This window comes from Argiope bruennichi, chromosome X1, assembly GCF_947563725.1.
Source record: "Argiope bruennichi chromosome X1, qqArgBrue1.1, whole genome shotgun sequence".
NCBI lineage: Eukaryota > Metazoa > Arthropoda > Arachnida > Araneae > Araneidae > Argiope > Argiope bruennichi.
This window is the reverse complement of record NC_079162.1, coordinates 84,389,136-84,410,102: the sequence shown is the minus strand read 5'-3', so window position 1 is coordinate 84,410,102 and position 20,967 is coordinate 84,389,136. Positions and strand designations below refer to the sequence as shown.

The following is a 20,967-nucleotide window of genomic DNA, read 5'->3' as shown; positions in this document are numbered from 1 at the left end:
AAATTGTTAGAGATATGTTTATATTTTTGATTGGAAAAATGATTTAAATGACGTAAAGGATATTATTTTAAGTTTTTTCTCTTATTACTGAAAAAAATTACGAAATCTTCATTTCATATGGTCTTCCTGCTTTATTAATCATATTTAGTAAAACAATTTTTATATACTAACATTTTAAACAAAAATGAGTCCATTGTGATACTACTAAAACTAAGCAATTTATGGAAATTTGATGTCACCAACTTATACGATTAGAAAACTTGTCCGAAGGAGCTAATCTATTCAATCTATACCGTATTCTTGAGACGGTCGTTGATTGACTAAAATAAGGAATTCGAAGCTTCATAATATGATCAGTTTTGATCATAGACTAATGGCGCTTTTTCGCTTTAAAATGCAATTGTGACAAGAACATTTCGCTAAATAAAATTATTAATTGTGCAAAATATTTAAAAATTTAGATTTTTTATTTTTCTCGGTGGCAAATTTATTGACTGAACAACATAATATACAATTCTGTACATCAATTAAATCATTTTTTCTTAAATGTTATATACTTATCTCTGACGGTTCAGAAATTACATTAGAGAGAAACCCTACATCAAGCACACCCAAAATACGTGACTCTTGCGCTCTATTCCAAGTGGTAGTACTTGAAGTATTCTCTAGCCCCTAATTTTTTATGAATTAGAAATCCGGTATAAAACAGTTTTCAGTAGTGTGGTTTTAATAACATAGAAGCGACAAAACAGGTAATTTCATGCCATGGATTACCCCACAGAGACACTTTTCTTAGTAATTGAATTATTTTCATTAGAAAGAAACTGGCAGAATGTGTAGAGGACGGAGTGCTTTTACGCTAATGAATGATTTTTGAGATTTCACAATAATTTATGCAATATTGATTGCGTTTGTACCAGTTCTGGAAGGTCGGCCGTGCTCGTTGGTTCTCATATATTTTCACAGCATAGTTAAAACTAGAATTATAAAATAATTTTAAATATTAAGGAGAAAGTATTAACATATTTTAAGAAGCTATCTCGAAAACAACTTTCAAAGACACTTGTATTTCAGTGTGACGCTACCTGTCTACTTAACAAAATCGTGAGAATGAAATGAAACACATTTTGTTTTCATAAATTTATGCTATTTGTGTTGTATTGAGTGGTTTACGTTCAACAGCTCTACAAGTAATATGTCTTTCTATCAACGATCCCACCTTTTCGTCGTTGAGTATATTAAAATAAAACTCAACTTATATCCCAAGATGTAATTGAACTATGCAATTTATGTTTCTAATTCTGTTAGATAGTGATTATGCTGTCAATAATTTGACATGGGCTCTGAGATTTTAGTTTTGGTACTTTGATATTTTAACAGCAAATCCGAAGGAAAATTTAGGGAGATCAGGCTTACCAAAAGTCGATGCAGATTTGAGGCTGGAACTTCGAGAAGGAACATAGATGTAATATTGCCAACGATAGCGAAACTCAGCTGTAAACTTTTTTGTTTGTTTTGGTTAAATTTACAGCAAATCATAAATTTGTTGTACTTTTCCAACGTCTTCTTTTTACAATTTTCTTTAACGGAATTACCTTACGGCCCGCTTTAGATAGTATTGTTTGAAAAACTATTATCATTTGCAGTTGTTTCAGGATAACCCATAAACATATAGCAAGTTTCTTTTGCTTCATTTATTGCATAAAATGTATTTTTTATTGTTTATTACGTAATAGAAATTAAACTGGGTAATCATCTTGAAAGCCATTTGTCATTAAATTTTCTTTATTTAATACTAATATATCGCAACAGCTTTTTATGAATTGACGAGAAATAAAACTTCTTTTCTGAGGACAAATAACAGCAGGAGAAAAAAAGAGAAGGCACTTGAAATTCATTTAATAAAGTCATAGAATTCTTCCATTTGAAAAAGGAGTTATTCATAAATTATGACTATTGATAAATGAAATGTTAGCAAATATCTATAGGAAAATAAAAAAAAATGATTTTGAAGTTACAGGTTAAATATTTTGAACCAGTATGCAAATATCTTGAAAAGAATCATTAAAAGATTTAAGAATTCTTAATATGATTTTAAGAAACTTTTTTCTATTTATTAATATAAGCTGATACATTATTTGTAAGTTTTCAGCTGATTTTGTATTATATAAAATATTAGAAGAAATGGATTCTGATTATAACTAATTTTGTTCTAAAAATTCAATATAATATGACATATTTATACAAAGAAGTATATTAAGAATGAGTACGAGTATGTTAGGACTAACAATGATGCATAAAAACGAATGCAATCTTTTCATTTAAATATATTATTAAATTAATTATATTTTTAAATCAAAAGATTAATAATAAATTTATAATTAATTAAGTATAATTATTAATTACAACTAATAATTTAATATTTCAGTTTTACCAAAGGAGCCACCCATAATAGAAGGAGCAGATTCCATGTATGAAGTTGGTGACAGAGTGAATGTGACTTGTAGTTCTGGACCTTCCAAACCAGCGGCCACTTTAAGCTGGTTTATAAACGGAGAACCGGTAATTACTTCATTACTTTTATATTCATTGATTTTAACTTAGTACATCGAATTACCATTAATTTATTTTTCATCAGAGTGGGTACATTATTCTGATATTTCACTTAAAGTATGAATAGGAAAAATGATTGTCGCTTTCTTTAAAATTTTGTAAGTGTGTCTACGATTCGCAATGAAGATTGCAAAAATTCAGAAAACCTTGCTGAAAATTGAGTGATTAGTTTTCATCAGATAAAATGGTAGTGTTACTGCTGAAATTCTGAGAGTCTTTTCGTGATTAGTTGATATACAGTGTGTATAGAAGATCTAATATCCCTCATATGAGCTTTCACAGACGATTATATATTACTAACGCTTAGAAAATTAGTGAAACACACTCATTTAAATGATTTCTTATTCAATCGTCTCTCTGTTCTTACAGTTTATTATAATTGTTTCCTTCTCTCACTAGTACTTCCATTTTTCCATCGGAAGATAACATTGTGACAGTACTAAGGGTATTTTTCAGCGTAAAGGTAGCATCCTATCAAAAAGAAGAGCTATAGCAATTTGAAATGTTTGAAATTTCATCCCAGTAACTGTGGCTATAAAATTTCCCTCTTGATTTTAATGATATTCTTCTGTACATAGAAGATATTCTTCTATAATTAGAAATATCTGTATTCAAAACTTCATTTAGTTTCATTGAAAAGTATAACCATCAGAGATTAGTAGTTTTTTTTTTTTTGGTACTCTCCTTGTATTTCAACTAAATATTGATAAAATATTTTTCAAAAACGCCGATTTGAGAAATAGAACTTCATATTCTTTTATTATACTGTAACATTTCCCCAAATATCTAGAATGTGCACAATAAAATATTGTTCGATCGACCAAAATGCCGATTAAAGAAATATAGAGAGATGGAAGACATTCTTCGCATATATCTTTCGTCTCTGTTGAAATTCCATTCGTTAGCGATAATTTTTTTATATCCAGGGTGAAATTATCTCACAAACATTCGTTGCATAATATATTGTGGTATACTAAATTATACCAAAATTGAGCCCAGCTATTATAACGACAGCTTCTTTTTCAGAAGATGATGTTCGTTTATAACTACGATAAGTTTTAGTTCGTGAAACATAAAGCTCCACACAACTTTTGAGACTTAATTGTAAATTGTTTTTAGTGACTTGCATGTCTATTAGAAAATATTTCTGTATGCAAGCTAAATATTTCTCGACTATTTACAAAATTTAGCATATTAAATGAATTTCTGTTGTCTCCAGATTATTATATTATTTCAACCTAGTTTTGCTTCGTCTTTAACTGGTAAAATGATGACTTTTCTAGTCTTCAATACCATACATATGAAGCTTTCTTTGTAAAACATTTTTATATACCTAATCTTTTTCTAATATTTTTCGAAACCACACAAATTTTGAAACTAAAGTGCAAATTTTTCTTGGTGACGCGCGTGTCTTTTAGGAAATAATCTCGATGCAAAATAAATATTATTCTCTATATACAAGATCTATCCAACTCACCAAATGCTTGTGTGTTGTCTAGAAACTATTTTATTGTTACATCCTATTTTTTATTATTTCATTATTTTTTTTTATTAATTTCTATTATTTCATCCATATTATTATTCCTTTGCAAGAATGACATATATATATATATATATATATATATATATATATATGATTTAATAATAATAAAGCGCAGTAGTAAGCATCGTAATTGACAATCAATGAACACTTTTCAAACCTATCCTTTGATGCAATTAAAATATTGATTTCTGAAAAATTGCCCCTTATTCTAAGAAAAGTTCACATTAGATTTTCCAAAATTTGGAATTTTATTGTTGTTTTACTATTCCGTCTTAAACTGTATCATTGTTGACCATAAGGATGCATGATTTTGAAAGATTGTAAAAGTAATAAAAAACATTTAGAAAGGATTTGAAATAATACTCTATTTATCTTAAGTTCCGCAGATCTTAAATAATAAAAGTAAATCTAATAACTAAAAGTTAATAGAGAAAGCTATTACTTATAAAGCGTTATTTTGGTGCATTATCTAGAATATTAAATCGAATGCACTAACAGGATACAGAACACCAAATATTTTACGCATAAATTATTTAACGCGATTATTACTCCCGTTTGTTTATTATGTGTCTTAATTATGCCTAACTTATTTATTATTATAGAAGCAGTTTAATTTATTCTATTAACATTGCATTACGCTAGATGAGTTTAATTTCTGATTAATCGATGCTAATTGATTTAAAACAATTATTAATAATTCCAAAAAAAGGTCGCATAATTAAAATCAAAGAATAAAAAAATTAAATTAAAATAGGATTGTTTGTTATAAAATAGACAGGGAACAATTGCTTTAACCTCTCTATAATGAATTTAAAAATTCTTCAGTAATGCACATGAAGCGCTTGACGCAACTTAGATAATCTGCTTACTAAATCATTTACTTAATGGACATATTGAATTTTGTTTTTTCGTAAAGGGATTATTTACTCATTGGCATCTATTCAAAATTATAATTGTGGTTTGATTTTGTTGAATGAGAAACAAATCCAAAGCATGTGAAAATATTTCAAGCATGGCAAATATTTTCAGAATTTCAGTCTTAATTAGATACATTCACGATTTTATTTGTCATAGCAGAAATTCAAATAGCTTCACGTTATTGAAGAAAACTACTATTGAAGATTTATAATGACCCTAATGCAATCATCATGAATCTGTAATGTTGCTTCCCTGCTCAGCTATGTTATAGTAAAGAAGGGAGATTACAAATATTTTTGATAGATGCTGAATGAATGTCAGGTCACTGACACCCGGTTATACGACCATGAATGACCTAACAATTAATTAGCTGAATTTAGCGACAAATGTGATGGTTAGAGAAAATCTAAGAATTATGGCGATATCTCTAATAGGAGTCGAAATCCAGAAATCCTTCTAGAAAATTCCATATCCTACCACGGAGACTAAATAAGCGGAGGTGTACATATAAGAGCAAGCTCTCTCTTTAGAGTGTTGATCGCAGAGCAAGCTTTCCAGTTGTTTTATGGCGAGTGCCATTATGCTGTTCTGCTACTGAATCATTGTTAATTTGTTGGTTATTTCTGCAAGTACTACCTTTGTGAGGGCTTCGGTTGTGTTTTTCTATTAAAGTTTCGAGTTTTTTGTATAATAAAGTGTTTCTATCCGTTACCGAGCTTTTTGAATTTCCTACACTCTTCACTGGTCCAAGGGGCATGTTTATGTTTCTCAAACTATATTAAAATTATTTTTTATGACCTACCTAATTGTTCGAAACCTCTTATCTTTTTCTTTATGCAAGGTGTTTTGCAGAGGTCCAATATCAAGGCCTTAGTGCGGAAATATCTTGGTACTCTTAGCATAGTCAGGACATTAAGGATCATTTCATTCCTGAAAAATCATTGTATTTCTTCGGATTTCAACTGATGGGACATTAATGTCCACGGTTTTGAAATGATGAATTGTCCTTCAGTTGTTTATAAGGTAATATTTTTATTGAAAATGCAAGGAATTGTCATGAGTAATGAATCTAAGATTTTTTCATGCCAATGAATGGGAAATTATGTGAAACTGAAAGGACAATAAAGAAACATCCTCTCATATAATTAATATGTTGCTTTTCTAGAGGTTTAACACGATAAGTAGTTATTTAGAAACATAGTAATTCGATATTTAAAAGATAACAATTTCACAAATGTCTAAAAGTTGTGAAAATAATGTCTACATAATTAAAAAAAATGAAGAAGAAAAGCTTAACAAATATTGACATTTCCCGCCTCCCCAGATGATTTTTGCAACCAAACTGACAAATAGTTGTGCCCTATTGTTATTATTTTTTTTTTAATTTATGCTGCTTCTCGAGAAATATTTTATCTACTTCCATATTAGAATTTACAAAGGAGCGCTAACCAAATGGTAAGAAAAGATGCTTATGTGTATCAAAAGGATAGGCTGATATTTCAAGGATTTAAAATTTTGGCATGCAGACAAATCATCCCTTGCTGTTTGGTTAATATACTGTCTTAAATGTTTTGCTGTGATCAGTACTAATAGAATGAAATGCGATCACATCCCATAATTTTTTGGAGATCAACATATTGAGAATAAATTACGGGATTCCCAAATTATTTATTGGGATACAGCATTCGAGAATGATGCACGGCCTTCCCAAATTATTTATTGGGATGCAGCATTCGAGAATGAAGCACGGTCTTCCCAAATTATTCTTTGGAGTCCAATGCTAAAAAAGGAATAGAAATTGTATGGAATAGACAGTTATAACGAATGCATATAAATTATATTCCTAAAATAAAGATAGATGGTAATTTATCTTTCTTTATCTAAGCGTATTCACGTCTTGCACCATCCTCAGCGAAATACTTGAAAATTCAAATCTTCTTACATTGTTTCCAAGTGTAACCTAAAAATGTAGCCTGAAAATACGAGCACTAGAGCTTATTTGGGAGTACGATGGGGAATACGAAGCCCGTGTATATACGTTGCTCTCCATAATAGAATTTGTAAAATTAAAACAAATGTCTCTAATTTGTTTACATTTATTTTCATTTTGAAATAAAGCCATTCAATTTTTACATACTAATTTTAAAGAAAAATTGTGTATTAAATAAAATATAAAAAACCATTCTTTTTTTTACAGGTAGAGATTTACATTCAACCACAATTCTATAGCAGTTTTAAATATTTAGATTGAATCTTTGTAATTATAGAAGAAATTTAAGTTATGTAAATGAGATTTTATCAACCTGTTGAAAAAAATTCGTTTTTATTTCACTCATTAAAAGACAACAATGGTAGATTTTATTTACTCAGGGAGAAGATATCACATAAATAGATTTACATTAAGTTCATAGTAAGTTCATTTGAACTGTGAAAACTGTGGCAATATTCTAAAATACTTTTGAGTTTTTTAAATAAAAAAAAAATTATGAAAAGAATAAAACGGTAATTCAAAGTATGAATGCTGATTTGAATTTTAAGATTCGATAGGCCATAAAACAAATGCTATAGATATATTTTTTTTCTTAGCTTTCATAAAGATATGAAAAAGTATGTGCAACAAAATTGTCCAAATACGGCTCTAACTTGAGCTACATTCTACGAGATCTCATTTCTGAGTTTTAATCCCAGAAAATCTTACTCCATGATTTTAATTATTTCATTATGACTAAGTCATTGCGATTCTGAGTTTTAATACTTACAAAGGGAGTTTATTCAAATTGTTTAAACATTTTGTTATGTAATATGGGTAGCGCGACTTGCTTCTGTAATAACGTCTCCTTAGTAGCTTTATCTATTTAGGACTCACAGAAACGTCATAGCGTGTATTCGTACTTCTAAGCAACTAGCGAACGCTCCTACTATGATGTTAATATTACCTTAATTGTGGGAAATCCTCCTACTTGATGAACTTGTTTCAGATGGTTAACAACGCATCATTCAATGCAGTGCAACTGAATTCATATTCATGCACATAATAGAATAATTGGATGGAAATAAAATATTTTAACACAGAATAATTTTAAATTTGTTGAAAAATCATCCAAAAGAGAGAGTTCTGCTTTTTTTCTGGTATGCAGATCTGACGAGTGAAATTCAATTAAATCTATTTAATACATTATTTTTGTCAATGAGTCATTTTGCCTCGAATACTGATTCATAACGCTGCATTTAACTGTTGAAAAGTGTCTGTAATGAGATGCATATACATTAAACACATGTTAACTATAAATCAATTCATCGATCTCTTTTTTGAGATAAAAAATGAGTAATAGTCCTTTTTTTATATTACAGAACACATACAGTGAACAGATTTATGTATCAGACGATTCCAAATCTTTCCAGTCTCGCATTCAATTGTTAATAGCTTAATTTATTAATTAAATTCGCAGTGATCTTATAAGAATCTATTATTGTAAGAATATCAATCAAAACTAACACAATTTTTTGAAACAAAATTAAATTTTAGGACATTCTTTGAATACCCATCTAAAAAAAGGATTGTTGTCAGAATGGTAGTTTTTCTTAAATACAATCAAGTCTGATAAATTGATCTAAAATATAGTAATACTATAATGACTACTAAAAATGTCCAATCAAAATTTTTTCATATTTTATATCCACGTTGACAAAATCATTTAAAAGATGACGTAATAGTAAAACCGATGATATAATCATGCTCTCCGATTGCAATTTGAGCAACATTACCTTCTTTTTAAATGTATTATTTGCCCAATTTAAATTTATAGTGCCATATTCATAAACAATGTAAGCTGTACTTTTTCATTAATCAAAACATCACATCCAATAATCATAATTACATTTTATTGTTGCACGGACTGCGTTAGAAACTCAAAATTATTAGCCTGCCAATATTAGTAACTTCATTAAAATTCTTTTAAAGTTCTATCATTAACTGTTTCCAATATTATTATAAATTTGGAATTTTCAAAGCTATTTCATAAACGTAATAATATACTAAAATGATTATGAAATCGTATTAAAAAGAAGACCGAATCCTTTAAATTTCATGGTTGAAGTAATATTTTGAACTAAAATTAGACACACGTCGCTTTAGTGTGGTCCTTTGAACGACATACTGAAGAGGTTTTGCTACAAAATGCTTACCATAATAGACAAATCCTTTTTTTTTTCTCGAAGAGGTTAAGTAGAACGGTCCCTAAAATAACAGTTTAAGATTGTTTTGGCTCATATCTGATATTTTAACTCAAACCTTGTACATTTTTTGTTTAAGTTTTTAAATACCCGATAATATTTTTCACCAACTATCAAATGAGTAACTTACTTTTAACTTTTTTCGCATGAGCATGTTTTGGTTTAAATTTTTAATTAATTGAATAATTAAAAATATAAGTTAATTAATTTTAATTTTTAAACTCGAATTTCTTTAAAAAAAAAGCTACTTTGCTTTCTTTGGAAGTCATTAATGTAGAAAAAAATATTTCGCACGAGATGAAAGTTGTGCACGAAAAATAAAGTTCAAAATGAAAATATTTTAGTTTAAAATTAATAGCTTGCTTAAAGGTAATGGAAGGTTCCAATTTAAATATGTTACAAAGTGTTTAATTCTAAAATGTAAATTAAAACAATCAACAATTTAAATGTTTTTCTAGAGACACAGTAATCATGCATGATTTCAACGTTTGTTGAAATGCTTAATAGTTCAACGGATAGTGGTAAAACTGCAATGAAATCGTGCTTCAAAAATATGATTAAGAATACGGATTAATAAGGATATTTAGAATAATTATGATGACAATTATTAATCTGAATCTGATATAAATTTCAGTATATACATCATCATCCATAAAATAATGTTTTGCCTTCGAAAGATTTGGGCCAATTTTCATTTATTTCCTTGATAATTCAAAATAAAATAATTTATATTCATAGGCATAATTTTTAAAATTTCCCTATTAAAATACTACTAAAATTTCAGCAATTTGAATAAAAATAAACTAGTTCTGTTTATTATCTTTAAAAGCTACTTTTTCTGACTAATTCTAGTACAGAAAACGAATGAGACATTGGGAGGGTTAAATATATTATTCTGTTTTGGCAGTATCTGCAGCAGTACTTAGGTCCTGTATACAATGTAAATAATTTTTGCTGCAAAGTAGAAACATTTATAATGCTTAATTTTTTTCTGAAGTACTGTTATGATAATGTATGAGGATTTTGGAATAAAGAGACAATTCTCTTGTGAATCTTTACTCTCAATGCTTGTTTAGTAATTTTTCATTTAACTTTTGTTATTACTGTCCCAATGCTCATTGCTTTCACTTTTAAGGAAGAAAATATGTTTATTCTAAACAGATTTTTACCTATTTATTCGTTCAAAATGTGTTTTTTCTAAACAGATTTGTACCTATTTGTTTGTTCAAAATGTGCTTATTCTGAAGATACTTCTACCTATTTGTTTGTTCAAAATGTGTTTATTCTAAACATATTTTTATAATATCATTTAGAATAAACACATTTATTCTATTCAAAGTGTTTACGATTCTTAACTATATATTTTAAAGAAATCAGGTTTAAGCATCAAAACTGAGAACTTCTATACTGCCAGCCATAGATTTTGATTAAAGCACTGAAACATCGGATCTTTTAAAGGTTTGATTATCGTTTTTTAAAGAATATAAAAAATATTAATTTTTTTAATAAATCTATTATTTTGAATATAATCTGTAATTAATGAATTTGGGCCTCAGTCAACATTGTGTTCTGGAATTCGCGAAACATAATGATTTTTTTTAAAATTTCATTACACTGCAAGCAACAAAAAATACTTTTATATTATTCATAAGAGGCAATACTCATTGTATTTAAGCTGCAGTACCTTGATAATCAATTAATTGGCGCAAATTCTCTAATTTTTCTATTTTTGATAAATAAGCAAGTTATAAACTTTCGAATTTTAAAAATAAAATCTTACAACATTGAAATAAATTTTTTGAAGTACATTAAATATTTGTAAAAAATCTATTAAATACATCACGTTTAATGGTACAAATGATGCAGTTTCGCTTTGCCAATGGAACCATATCCTCACCCTGTATAAATACATCTGTGGTAGGAAAAAGACCATATCGGTATCACAGAGGTAAAAACCAAAATTGGCGATGATCGGTTACGAGACAATCCTTCTCGTAAAAGGGACATTCCATCATGGAAGCGAGGTTAACTCTACCGGAAGCCTTTAATTCATCTAAGTGAGAACAAACCACCATACTGGAAACTTTTTATTCTCGAATCTGAGGTGCGCCCTACAAGAAATCTTGATAGCGCAAGTGTGTTCGGAATATCTGAAAAACGCAATTTATCTTTGAAAATAATCACTTAGCCAATAAAAAGAAAATATTAAAACACCACGAGGGAAGAAATATAGAAAAATATAGAAAAAATTCGATTATTGGAATAAGCGATTTTTGTATTGTTTTATCTATTATACAGTCTTATCTGTTTTTTCACTGAAAATTTACGACATCAGTCTTATAGAAAACTTATTTCACTCATTTTCAAGAAAAAGTTTCATATTAACAGGTGAATGGGTTTTCTTCTTCATCAACTATAAGGGCTTTCTTTCATAAGAAAACTTCCTTTGGCATCTATTTGATATTTAGACTACGTAATATTTTCGTAATCATAATAAATCTTTAATAAAATAGAAAATAAGATTTAATAATTTCCCAAATGTTTTCTTTCTAGGCTAACGCAACATTCGTGCGAAAGTATTCATCTATTCGACATTACAGTGGACTTCAAACTTCTCAAGTTGGTCTGGAATTTATCGTGGGTGAAAAGGATTTTGACCAAGGGAAACTGAAGCTTAGATGTGTGGCAACGATATCGCAAGTTTACTCCAGTGGAAGCGAGGAACTAATCATCGGAGATAGAGGTCAAGCCTCAGGTTCTCATCACGGTAACTTCATCATCATAACAATGGATTTTCGTTATTGATTTTATAAAAACGGATAAATGATTTGCGAAAAGAAAGAAAGTTTTTTTTCTTTGAATGGATTTTAGCTATAGTTTTTTTTTATTAAAAAAGATGAATAAATTTCGAAAAGACATAATTTTTTTTAAATAGAAGAGATTTTTCTTTTATCAAAATAGTTGAATAATTTTTGAATATACCCACATTTTTTTCTCCATTGGTTTAGATTGAAAAGAAGACGGTTGATTTTAATATATAGTGTAATGCTGATGCGTAATCGTTAAATAGCTGATCCGAAATATCTTTGTTTAAAAATCTCTTGCTACATTTATAAAGTATTTAAAACGTTCTTTAAGTATATTTAAAACTTATTTTATATCTGAAAAAAAATTTCGTAAAAAAAATATTTTGCAAAATTTGAGTGACTATTTTAAATTAAAGCTGTTAAAATTAAAATTGCATTCGATTTCTAAATTATTTACTTCATACTATCATTGATCTTAAAAAAATTTATTTCATGCAAAATTACGTTTGCATTTGTGCAAAATAACAGCAACAAAACAAACAATAGTTCTGCATTAGACAATGGTGATGATCTCGTGTCCGCGTTACCGCGGAAAGGGGGTGCAGTAGCTTCTGAGGGTAAAGACCCCTGAGCACTCGAGGGCAGAAATCTGACTTCTAGCTCATATAAAGATGACACTTACACATTCGCTTGCACAACCCCTTTTTACAGGAGGGCAAATTCACATACTTCAGAGATAGAACACAGATGAAGAACAACCATGCCTGAACCGGGATTCGAACCCGGAACGCCCAGATCGCGGGGAAGGTGCACTTCCCCTATGCCAGAACGCCGACTGCATTAGGCAATAATACTAAAAATTATGCCTGTTGGCTGACCTGATACCGACATGGTATTGTTTTGACGAAGATATCACTTATCAGTATTTCGATAACACTCGACTACTTACCGGTACCTATGTAAAATTAGATATTTCATGGCCATCATATTTCAGCAAATGAATTTATTAATTACGAGTTAAATGAATTATCGATATGAACAGCAAAAATGGTTATATGATTTCGGCGAAACAAGCCCATCATGACTCGTTTTTAGAAGGAATCTAAAGCCGTAAAATTACGTACAGTTTAAAATTTTAAAACTTTACGTGTACTGTTCTGTTGGAATAAGCAGAAAGCAATTGCCGTTGTTGAGCAATAATGACTTTTACAACATCCTGGCCATCAATTTGGCTGTAGTAATAGAATATGTCTGATATCTCTAGTTCTTGGGTGCTAGATATAAAGATATATAGTAGTGCTGGATAGTGCTAGATATATAGTAGTGCTGTTCTTCTAAAATTGCCAAGTGAGATCTTTAAGTTTGGTTCCTTAAAAACTGACGATCCAAAGACAGTGAGAATGTACCTGTTGATTACTACAGATGTTCTTCTGTACAAGATACTTATTATATTGGTTTCATGTCTTATTACCATCGTCAACTTCTAAGTAATCCAGCGACATAAAACATTTTTAGAAATTTCTCAATGTAAAAGAGACAAACAATTAAACGTGAATTTGCGCTTCGTTGTACTTGAGGAAATTATTTGTGATTTTTGTAATGAGGAAAAAACAAAAGGGCAAAAATATTATGCGAAATCGTCTAATAAAAATGAAAGTTAGTAATTCGTAATTACTTCTTCATGAAGCCTGCACATTTCTTTAAATATCTAAAATAAAAAAATTGCTTTTCTAAAATGTGGTAGCATAAATAAGTTTAGAAGTTTTTTAGTACATTAATGAAAGTAGATTTTGATTGCAAAATTATTTTTAAATGCAAGAGCTAAGATACGCAGATTGTAATGGATTATGGATTGTTATGGATTAGGAGTTCGTAAATTATAGATTAGAAGTTGTGTAAATGGAAATAATGCTTATATCTAAAATTTCTGAATTTGCAAGTGGTTCGAATCAATATTGAAGAATTTTATTTATTTCCTAAATATATTTTTAAATGGAAATTATTTTCGTGTCGAAATAACTTAGAGTCAAAAATTTGGAATTAATATCATTTTGAGAATAGTCATTAAAATGTTCTTTTGTCTCTAGACAATTCAAATATTCATGTTATTGAGAAATACATTTTATAACGCTATTTTAGTTAAATATTATCATATATTTTTGTGATGAAATGATAAAAATAAAATTTCATGTTTTCGTCTAGTTTTATTTATTTTAAAGTCCACTGTCGGCTTCATGAATAATGCGAGTGCTATAACTAGTGGAAACGTAAAATTCCCTTGACAAAGAACTTAAGATAGTTACGTACTTTTTTATACATTTACTAACGTTTTATATACCAGCACATATATTTTTTTACAAAAAATAAAATTCAACAATTTAGGGTAATTTCTTTATTTCCTTTTTCCATACGCTTCTAAAGGAAAATAAATTGCAGCAATTAATAAAGGTAACCATTAAAATTATAATTCTTAAACTAATTCTGTTCGTCAACTAATTTTGTTAATCTTTATGAAATAAACTGTATTTAAAATGCAGAAATTTGCTAATTATCTGAAATATGACATTTATTTTTTAGAACTTTAAAATATTTATTAAATTGCATTATTATAAGCATTGTTGAGAACAACTGAAAAGCACTGTAATTTAGGAACTAGTCTCTTAATTTTCCAATCATGTCAAATAAGTTGTTAGATGACATTAAATTAAAGTGCATACATTACTAAATTTTTTCTAATGTATTCCTTGAAATACTTTCAGGACATTTGATTGATTGGGAGTTTCTAAGATTCAAATTTGTTAATACACAGAACAATTTTTCCGCTTAAAAAAATCAAAATGCTCAGATTTTCTGTCTGAAAAGTAATTTTAGAACTTTAAATGTTCCAAAGAATTCGAGATAAGTCTTATAACGGTGTTTTCAAAACTATCTTTTATTTCATTTTCGATAAAACAATAGTTGCGGATCATTTCGATTGACCTATATTTTTAAGATAGCGTGACTTACGTGTTGAACCTAGTCATCTGCTCACGCAAATTTGACGAGATCTTTGGTAGACAATCCCAAATATAGGAATTTAGGTAATGAAAAAAGTACGCTGCCGAAATATTATCTGGATATGAATCATACTTATCCAGATATGAAATTATCTGATCTCAGATAACCAATTCCGAAAATGAAATCGGTGATCTTCATGTGCTTTCAAAATCTTCACAGTGAAAAAAACTACTCTTATTTTTTTTTTCCTTTTATCACAGTTTGCTCGTCATTTTTTTCCCATGTTTTGAAGAAGTTCTAACTTATTGCCAATGGTTATTTAAAGAAAGCAAATCAGATTTTTGTTTTTACTTATTTTTTTACTATTTCAACTGATGGAAAGAAACAACGAAATATCCTTTGTTATTTTGATGTTGTTTAACGTATATCTTGTTGAAAGGTATCATTTAATGTTGTATAACACTTTCTGAACATTCTTTTTTTAAATATCATAAGGGGCCTTTTACACATGTATATGTGCATTGATTTTAAAATATCTAGCAATAACAATGGTATTAAGAAAAGTTTTAACTTTATTCATATTAAGTCTACTATATAAAATTTTATAATTCTTCTCTAATGTATTTTTTTTTCTTATTTAAAGAATGATAAGCTTGAAATCTTGATTCGATTATAGATACTTTTTATTGATGTTTTTTCGAATATTATTTTCTTTAAAATAGGATCACTATAAATTGATTCATGCAAAACTTTTGTAATTTCCAAAAAATAAAAATAATGGAAGAATTGAGACAGATATGAAATACCAATTGCAATTAAAAAGATTAAGACTAAAAATATTGATTTTTAAAACAGTTCATTGTTAAATTGTTTTCAATGAATTATTTACGAATTATACACAAAATGTTTCTTTAATAACTAGAGAAAAATCATAATGTTTAAAATTATTTTTTCATTTAAAAATTCATAAACATATAAATGCTGATAGGTATGGAATGTTAAAAAAAAGTTGATAGATATCGACAAAAAGAAAGAAATCATAATGTATTGCCGTATTAATAGGAAATTATGCATTGTAATAAAATTCGCTTAATTGAAAAAACAAAAACATTTTTTTATGAAAAAATATCAAACCAAAATGATAGTCTATAGAATATGCATAATGATAATAGAAGGCTCTCTGTTGTCTTTTACAAAAATTGCTCGTATAATTTAGAAAAAATTAATCAACTCATTCTGAGGTAACCCATTTTTCACAATACAAACACTCGGTTCACACTTATCCTTCAATGTTTAGATAGTTTCTTTTATAAAATGCTTCATCGGTGCCTGAGGTTTTTATTTTCAGGTATGTTTAATATGCCAGAACAATCTTGTTCATTGTATTGGAACTCCTTTGATTCTACTAAAAACTTATTTCTCAATTGTTTTTCAGGTGTTTATTTCAGGGTGACAGTTCTGATATACTACTTTATATTAATCACTTTGTTAACATTTACATCAGAGTTGTTGTTAACTTCTCACGGTTCATTATTTTACAATAAAAATCTTTACAAGGTGCAGCATTTGACCTCCATTAAATTGATCTCACGCATTCGTCTTTTGAAAGATTATTTTAAATATTGGTCTGAACTAAATAGCATTTAATTATTAATATACAAATTACATTTTCAAATATTGAAAATGAAAAAGTGTAGTATTTCCGAATAGGTAAGGCATTGATGATTTTTAAATTTACGTCATTCCTTTGGTTCTAAAATTTATGATATCAAGTTGCAAAAATTGTTCCAAGATGAAAAGAAATTTAATGAAAAACAACTTTTAAAAAGAATTTTTTTATTAATTTTTATTAGTGTATTAAGAAATAGATTTCCTTATTTTGATTTCTTATCTTAGTTTTTTAATTTATTACCCTTACTATTAATATTTTTTAATCCGATAAAAAAAATTTCGCATATTTGCTACTATTTGGAGACATTTATCAGGAGTTACAATTTAATTAGATGAACCAATTAATTGATTAGGAAATTTTGAAAATAATAAAATATCTTTTGAAATGCATCGTATATAATCTGAATATACATTATACATAGATGTATAAAATTTCAAAATTCTAGCACGTCAGAGAGTGAAGTGAAAATCGATTGCAAAATTCAATCGCTACAACAGTCATTTAAAATAAAAGTGTGGAAAAAACCATGTCGCTCCAATAAATTTCTCTGGAGGAAATATTAGTCATAGACAAATTCAAACACATCATCTCAGAGAGGCAAGAAATTATTTTTCTTTTCTAAAGAAAAAAGCTTTTACATGTTTATTATCGCTAATTCTTTCAGAATTCTCTAGAGTCTAGATTTCTGACAAAGCTGAATGGAAATTTATTTGCGAAGCGAGCAAAGAAGACAAAACTCCAAAAGATGAAAATATCTGCGCAAAACTTGCCATTATATTTATTTTGTTAAAATATCTACGAGAAATAATATTTCTCAAAGATAAACAAATTTGATGTCAGACATTGTTTCGATTTCATATCATAAATAATTATTGACGGTATACTAATTAGTGAAGAACTCAAGATTATAATAAAAAAGAAATTCTTCTCTCAATAGGCAAATTATTTCTAATAATCATGAACAGGAAAGTATGAGTGTCTGTTTGCTTCTACAAGACAGAACGTTAAACTAGTTAAAAAAATTGATGCAAATATATTCTGGAAAGCTGGAAGCATAATTCTAATTAATTAGAAATGAATTGAAATTTTGATGTTTTCCATCTATAATTTCGGAACATAAAATTGCACGAAGCAGATTTACAAAAATCTTAAATTTCAGAATATTTCATTTGCAATATTGTCAGATTAGATTTTGGAAGATTTTTCTCTGATTTTTAAATTTTTAATAAATATTTGTAATTGTAACAATGATTTTATTTTTTATTATGAAATTTGAACCAATTTCATTTTTTAAATAAATACTTCATTGTCAGTCTTTTTTTTTCTACAATAAAGTTAGGATTTATACAAAAAATACTTTTTGTCTAGCTGCCAATCTTTTTATTCCGTTTATGTTTTATTTAAAACTGAAAAGCAGGTTGTTATTGAAATTCCGTATGTCAAAATCATTAGATTTTAATTCGGAAACAACAAAGTGAGAATAAGTGGAATTCGGAAATAAGTAAGAGATGAAGTTTTATAATTTGTGCATTTCTAAATACTACTGTGCTTTCCTGTTGTACATTTTCCATCGCTTTTTTAGCTTCAAGCATTGCTTTCACACGATTGTTTTTTTTTATTTCTTTTTATGCAGCAGTAAATAAAATTATTTTAAGAGGCCTTTTAAAATTACAAAACATATATGGAGACACCCAAATTTATTAGTTCTTTTTTTTATGGCATTTAATTTCACTTAACACACTCTTCTATTTGTTGATTGAATTTTGCATCATTTTTGCAAGTTCAGGAGATTACAAAGGTCTGAAATTAGGGATGTGAAAAAAACTGTATCTACGAGGTACTGGTTAAATGCAGATTGCAAGTATTTTTCCCAAGGAAAATAAAAAGGCAATAATGATACAATAAATTTAATTTAGACAAAAAAAAAAGAAAAAAAAACTCCTGATATTTCTGGCGATGAACTATGTGGCAAATTCTCCAAGTTTAAAATAAAAGCGTAAAATAGAAAGCATTTTAGTATTATATGTATGTAATTAAAACCTCTGATAAATAAGCAGAAAAGGAATTCTTTTTAAATTGTAGCTTTATTCTTACTCTTCATGATTAAGCAAAATGTTTCTTTTTTAAAGGCTTTTATAATTTTTTGTTTGCTTTTTCTTATTCAAACTATGCATAGGAAATCGACAGACATACTAACATCAATGATTTACTTGATGAAAAGAAGGTCGTGTGAAAGTATTATATACCTTCAAAAGATTGTTACCTTCAAGATTGTATACCTTCAAAAGAGAATTTCAATGAAATCTAGCTGACAAAGTATATATTTTAGCCGCGTGATTTTCACTTGGTACTGTAAGGTGCGAAAGCGAGAATCTCTCGAAGAAATTAAAGTGGGGTTCAAGATGAAGTGATTAAAAATTAACTTTATAAACGCAGTTTAAATTTTTATGTTAATTTTTATAATGGGATTCTTTATTTCCCAAATGAGCTATCAAAATTCAATGATTCGATAAGCAAATATGCGTTATCCACCAATAAAATGTAATTATACTATTATTAGCTGAGAATTTAAGCCGTTTTGTTCTATTCTATATTGTTTTATTTTATTGTTCGTGCATTTCACATTCTATTAGAGATCCGAAATTCTTCACTTGTGAGTATTATTTCTTTTTGTTTTTTCTTTCATGATTTAACTGGATTATATTAGAAAAATTGTTTTTTTATGCTACAAACAAATTCATGTTTTATTAAATTTGTTTGCAGCAAAACTTTCGCTATATTATTTTTTTTGAGTGTACGCAGTCTGAAAATGGGAATATTCTCCTTTCGATTTTCTCTATATTTACAAATTTCATCGCGTTTAACCTAGCTTTTTAAAATAATGAATTCATTCGAGCATGCATTTTAGACTTCTTCCCTCTTACTAATTGGGTCCAAAATTTGATGTAAATAGAAAATTTTGCAGTGAATGCTAAATACCAAATATCATTTATCTTTCTTCTTGTTTTTTTTTCATTTATCATTCTCATATATACACATGCAACACATAAAATTAAATTCTATTTGTTGGCTGATTTTGTGCAAAATTAGATACATATGCATAATTTTAGTGTAAAAATCGCAAGATAAAAAAGCATTAATCTAATTTGAATTTGGGTTATTACTTTCAGATACAGATATAAACAGATAAGGAACCAGATGGCAGATTTTGTCCAAATTTTAACCTACTATTTTTCTTCATTTTTAGTAAATTAGATTTATTATTTTAGTAGTAAAATCATATGATAAACATTAACCACTAAAGTTATTATGTTCATATGAACGCTTACAAGCCGAACTGAATTATCTTTGACAGAATTCGTCCAGAACATGACATAAATATATAATTCGGTGTTAAGAATGCTTAGCAAATTTCCACCATCTAGCCTATTTCGTTTTTCAGTTATCATATTCAAAATGAGACATCAAAAAAGAATTCGATTAGAGAGAATGATAATTAACTCTTGGATAAATTTGGTCCAAACGGTAATGCATATCGACATTTCTAATGATAAAACTATAGTCCAAATTTCATCCATCTTGCTGTCTGTGTTATTGAGTTATCGCATGCACATGGACAAGACAGATAGGTATACAAACTTTCTTAAGGAGATTTTTAATTCAAAATTTGAAGGTAAACTCCCATTCTGCTGTAAAAGCCGAGTACCAAATTTCATCTTTCTAGTTCTTAGTGTTTTCGAGCTATCGAGTTCAAAGGCAGATAGACATAATTCCAAAATATTGGAGGTTGGACTCAGAGAAGTATAAAACGTAGAGATTCATTTTTTTTTACATCATTTTTTTTTACATCAAGTCGAATTTATTAACGATTATTTTTTTTTTTTTTTTGTGTGTGTGTGTAGCTCATGTGCAAGAAAGTAAGATTGTTGGATCTGGACATTGCATTTAATTTAATACCTTGAAATAAAATATCATAGCTGATTATTCATTTTGAAAACAAAACGGAAGCTACTTTAGAAAAGAAAAAGCAAAGCATCACGCTAATCAAGGATCGCGTTTTATTCCGTCAATGACGTCAAAAGAAATAGGAATGAAAAAGAATGCTTAAACTTTAGAACCCGGATGTACAAAACAAAAGGGAACTTCCTATCTCCGTCTGGAAAATTTCTTGATAGTTTCCTGTC

At 28.1% G+C, this 20,967-nt stretch overlaps 1 protein-coding gene across 3 annotated transcripts in view; it reads left to right on the top strand.

Moving 5' to 3' along the window:
- The window catches only part of LOC129958891 (synaptogenesis protein syg-2-like), a 298,485-nt gene that overhangs the window by 239,137 nt on the left and 38,381 nt on the right, over positions 1-20,967 (top strand). For 2 of the 3 annotated variants that reach the window (XM_056071612.1, XM_056071611.1), the window contains exons 4-5: positions 2,429-2,562; positions 11,861-12,074. In XM_056071612.1, coding sequence (XP_055927587.1) covers positions 2,429-2,562; positions 11,861-12,074 — 348 coding nt within the window. The remainder of the gene's footprint in view (positions 1-2,428; positions 2,563-11,860; positions 12,075-20,967) is intronic. The other variant, XM_056071613.1, reaches the window with a different exon arrangement.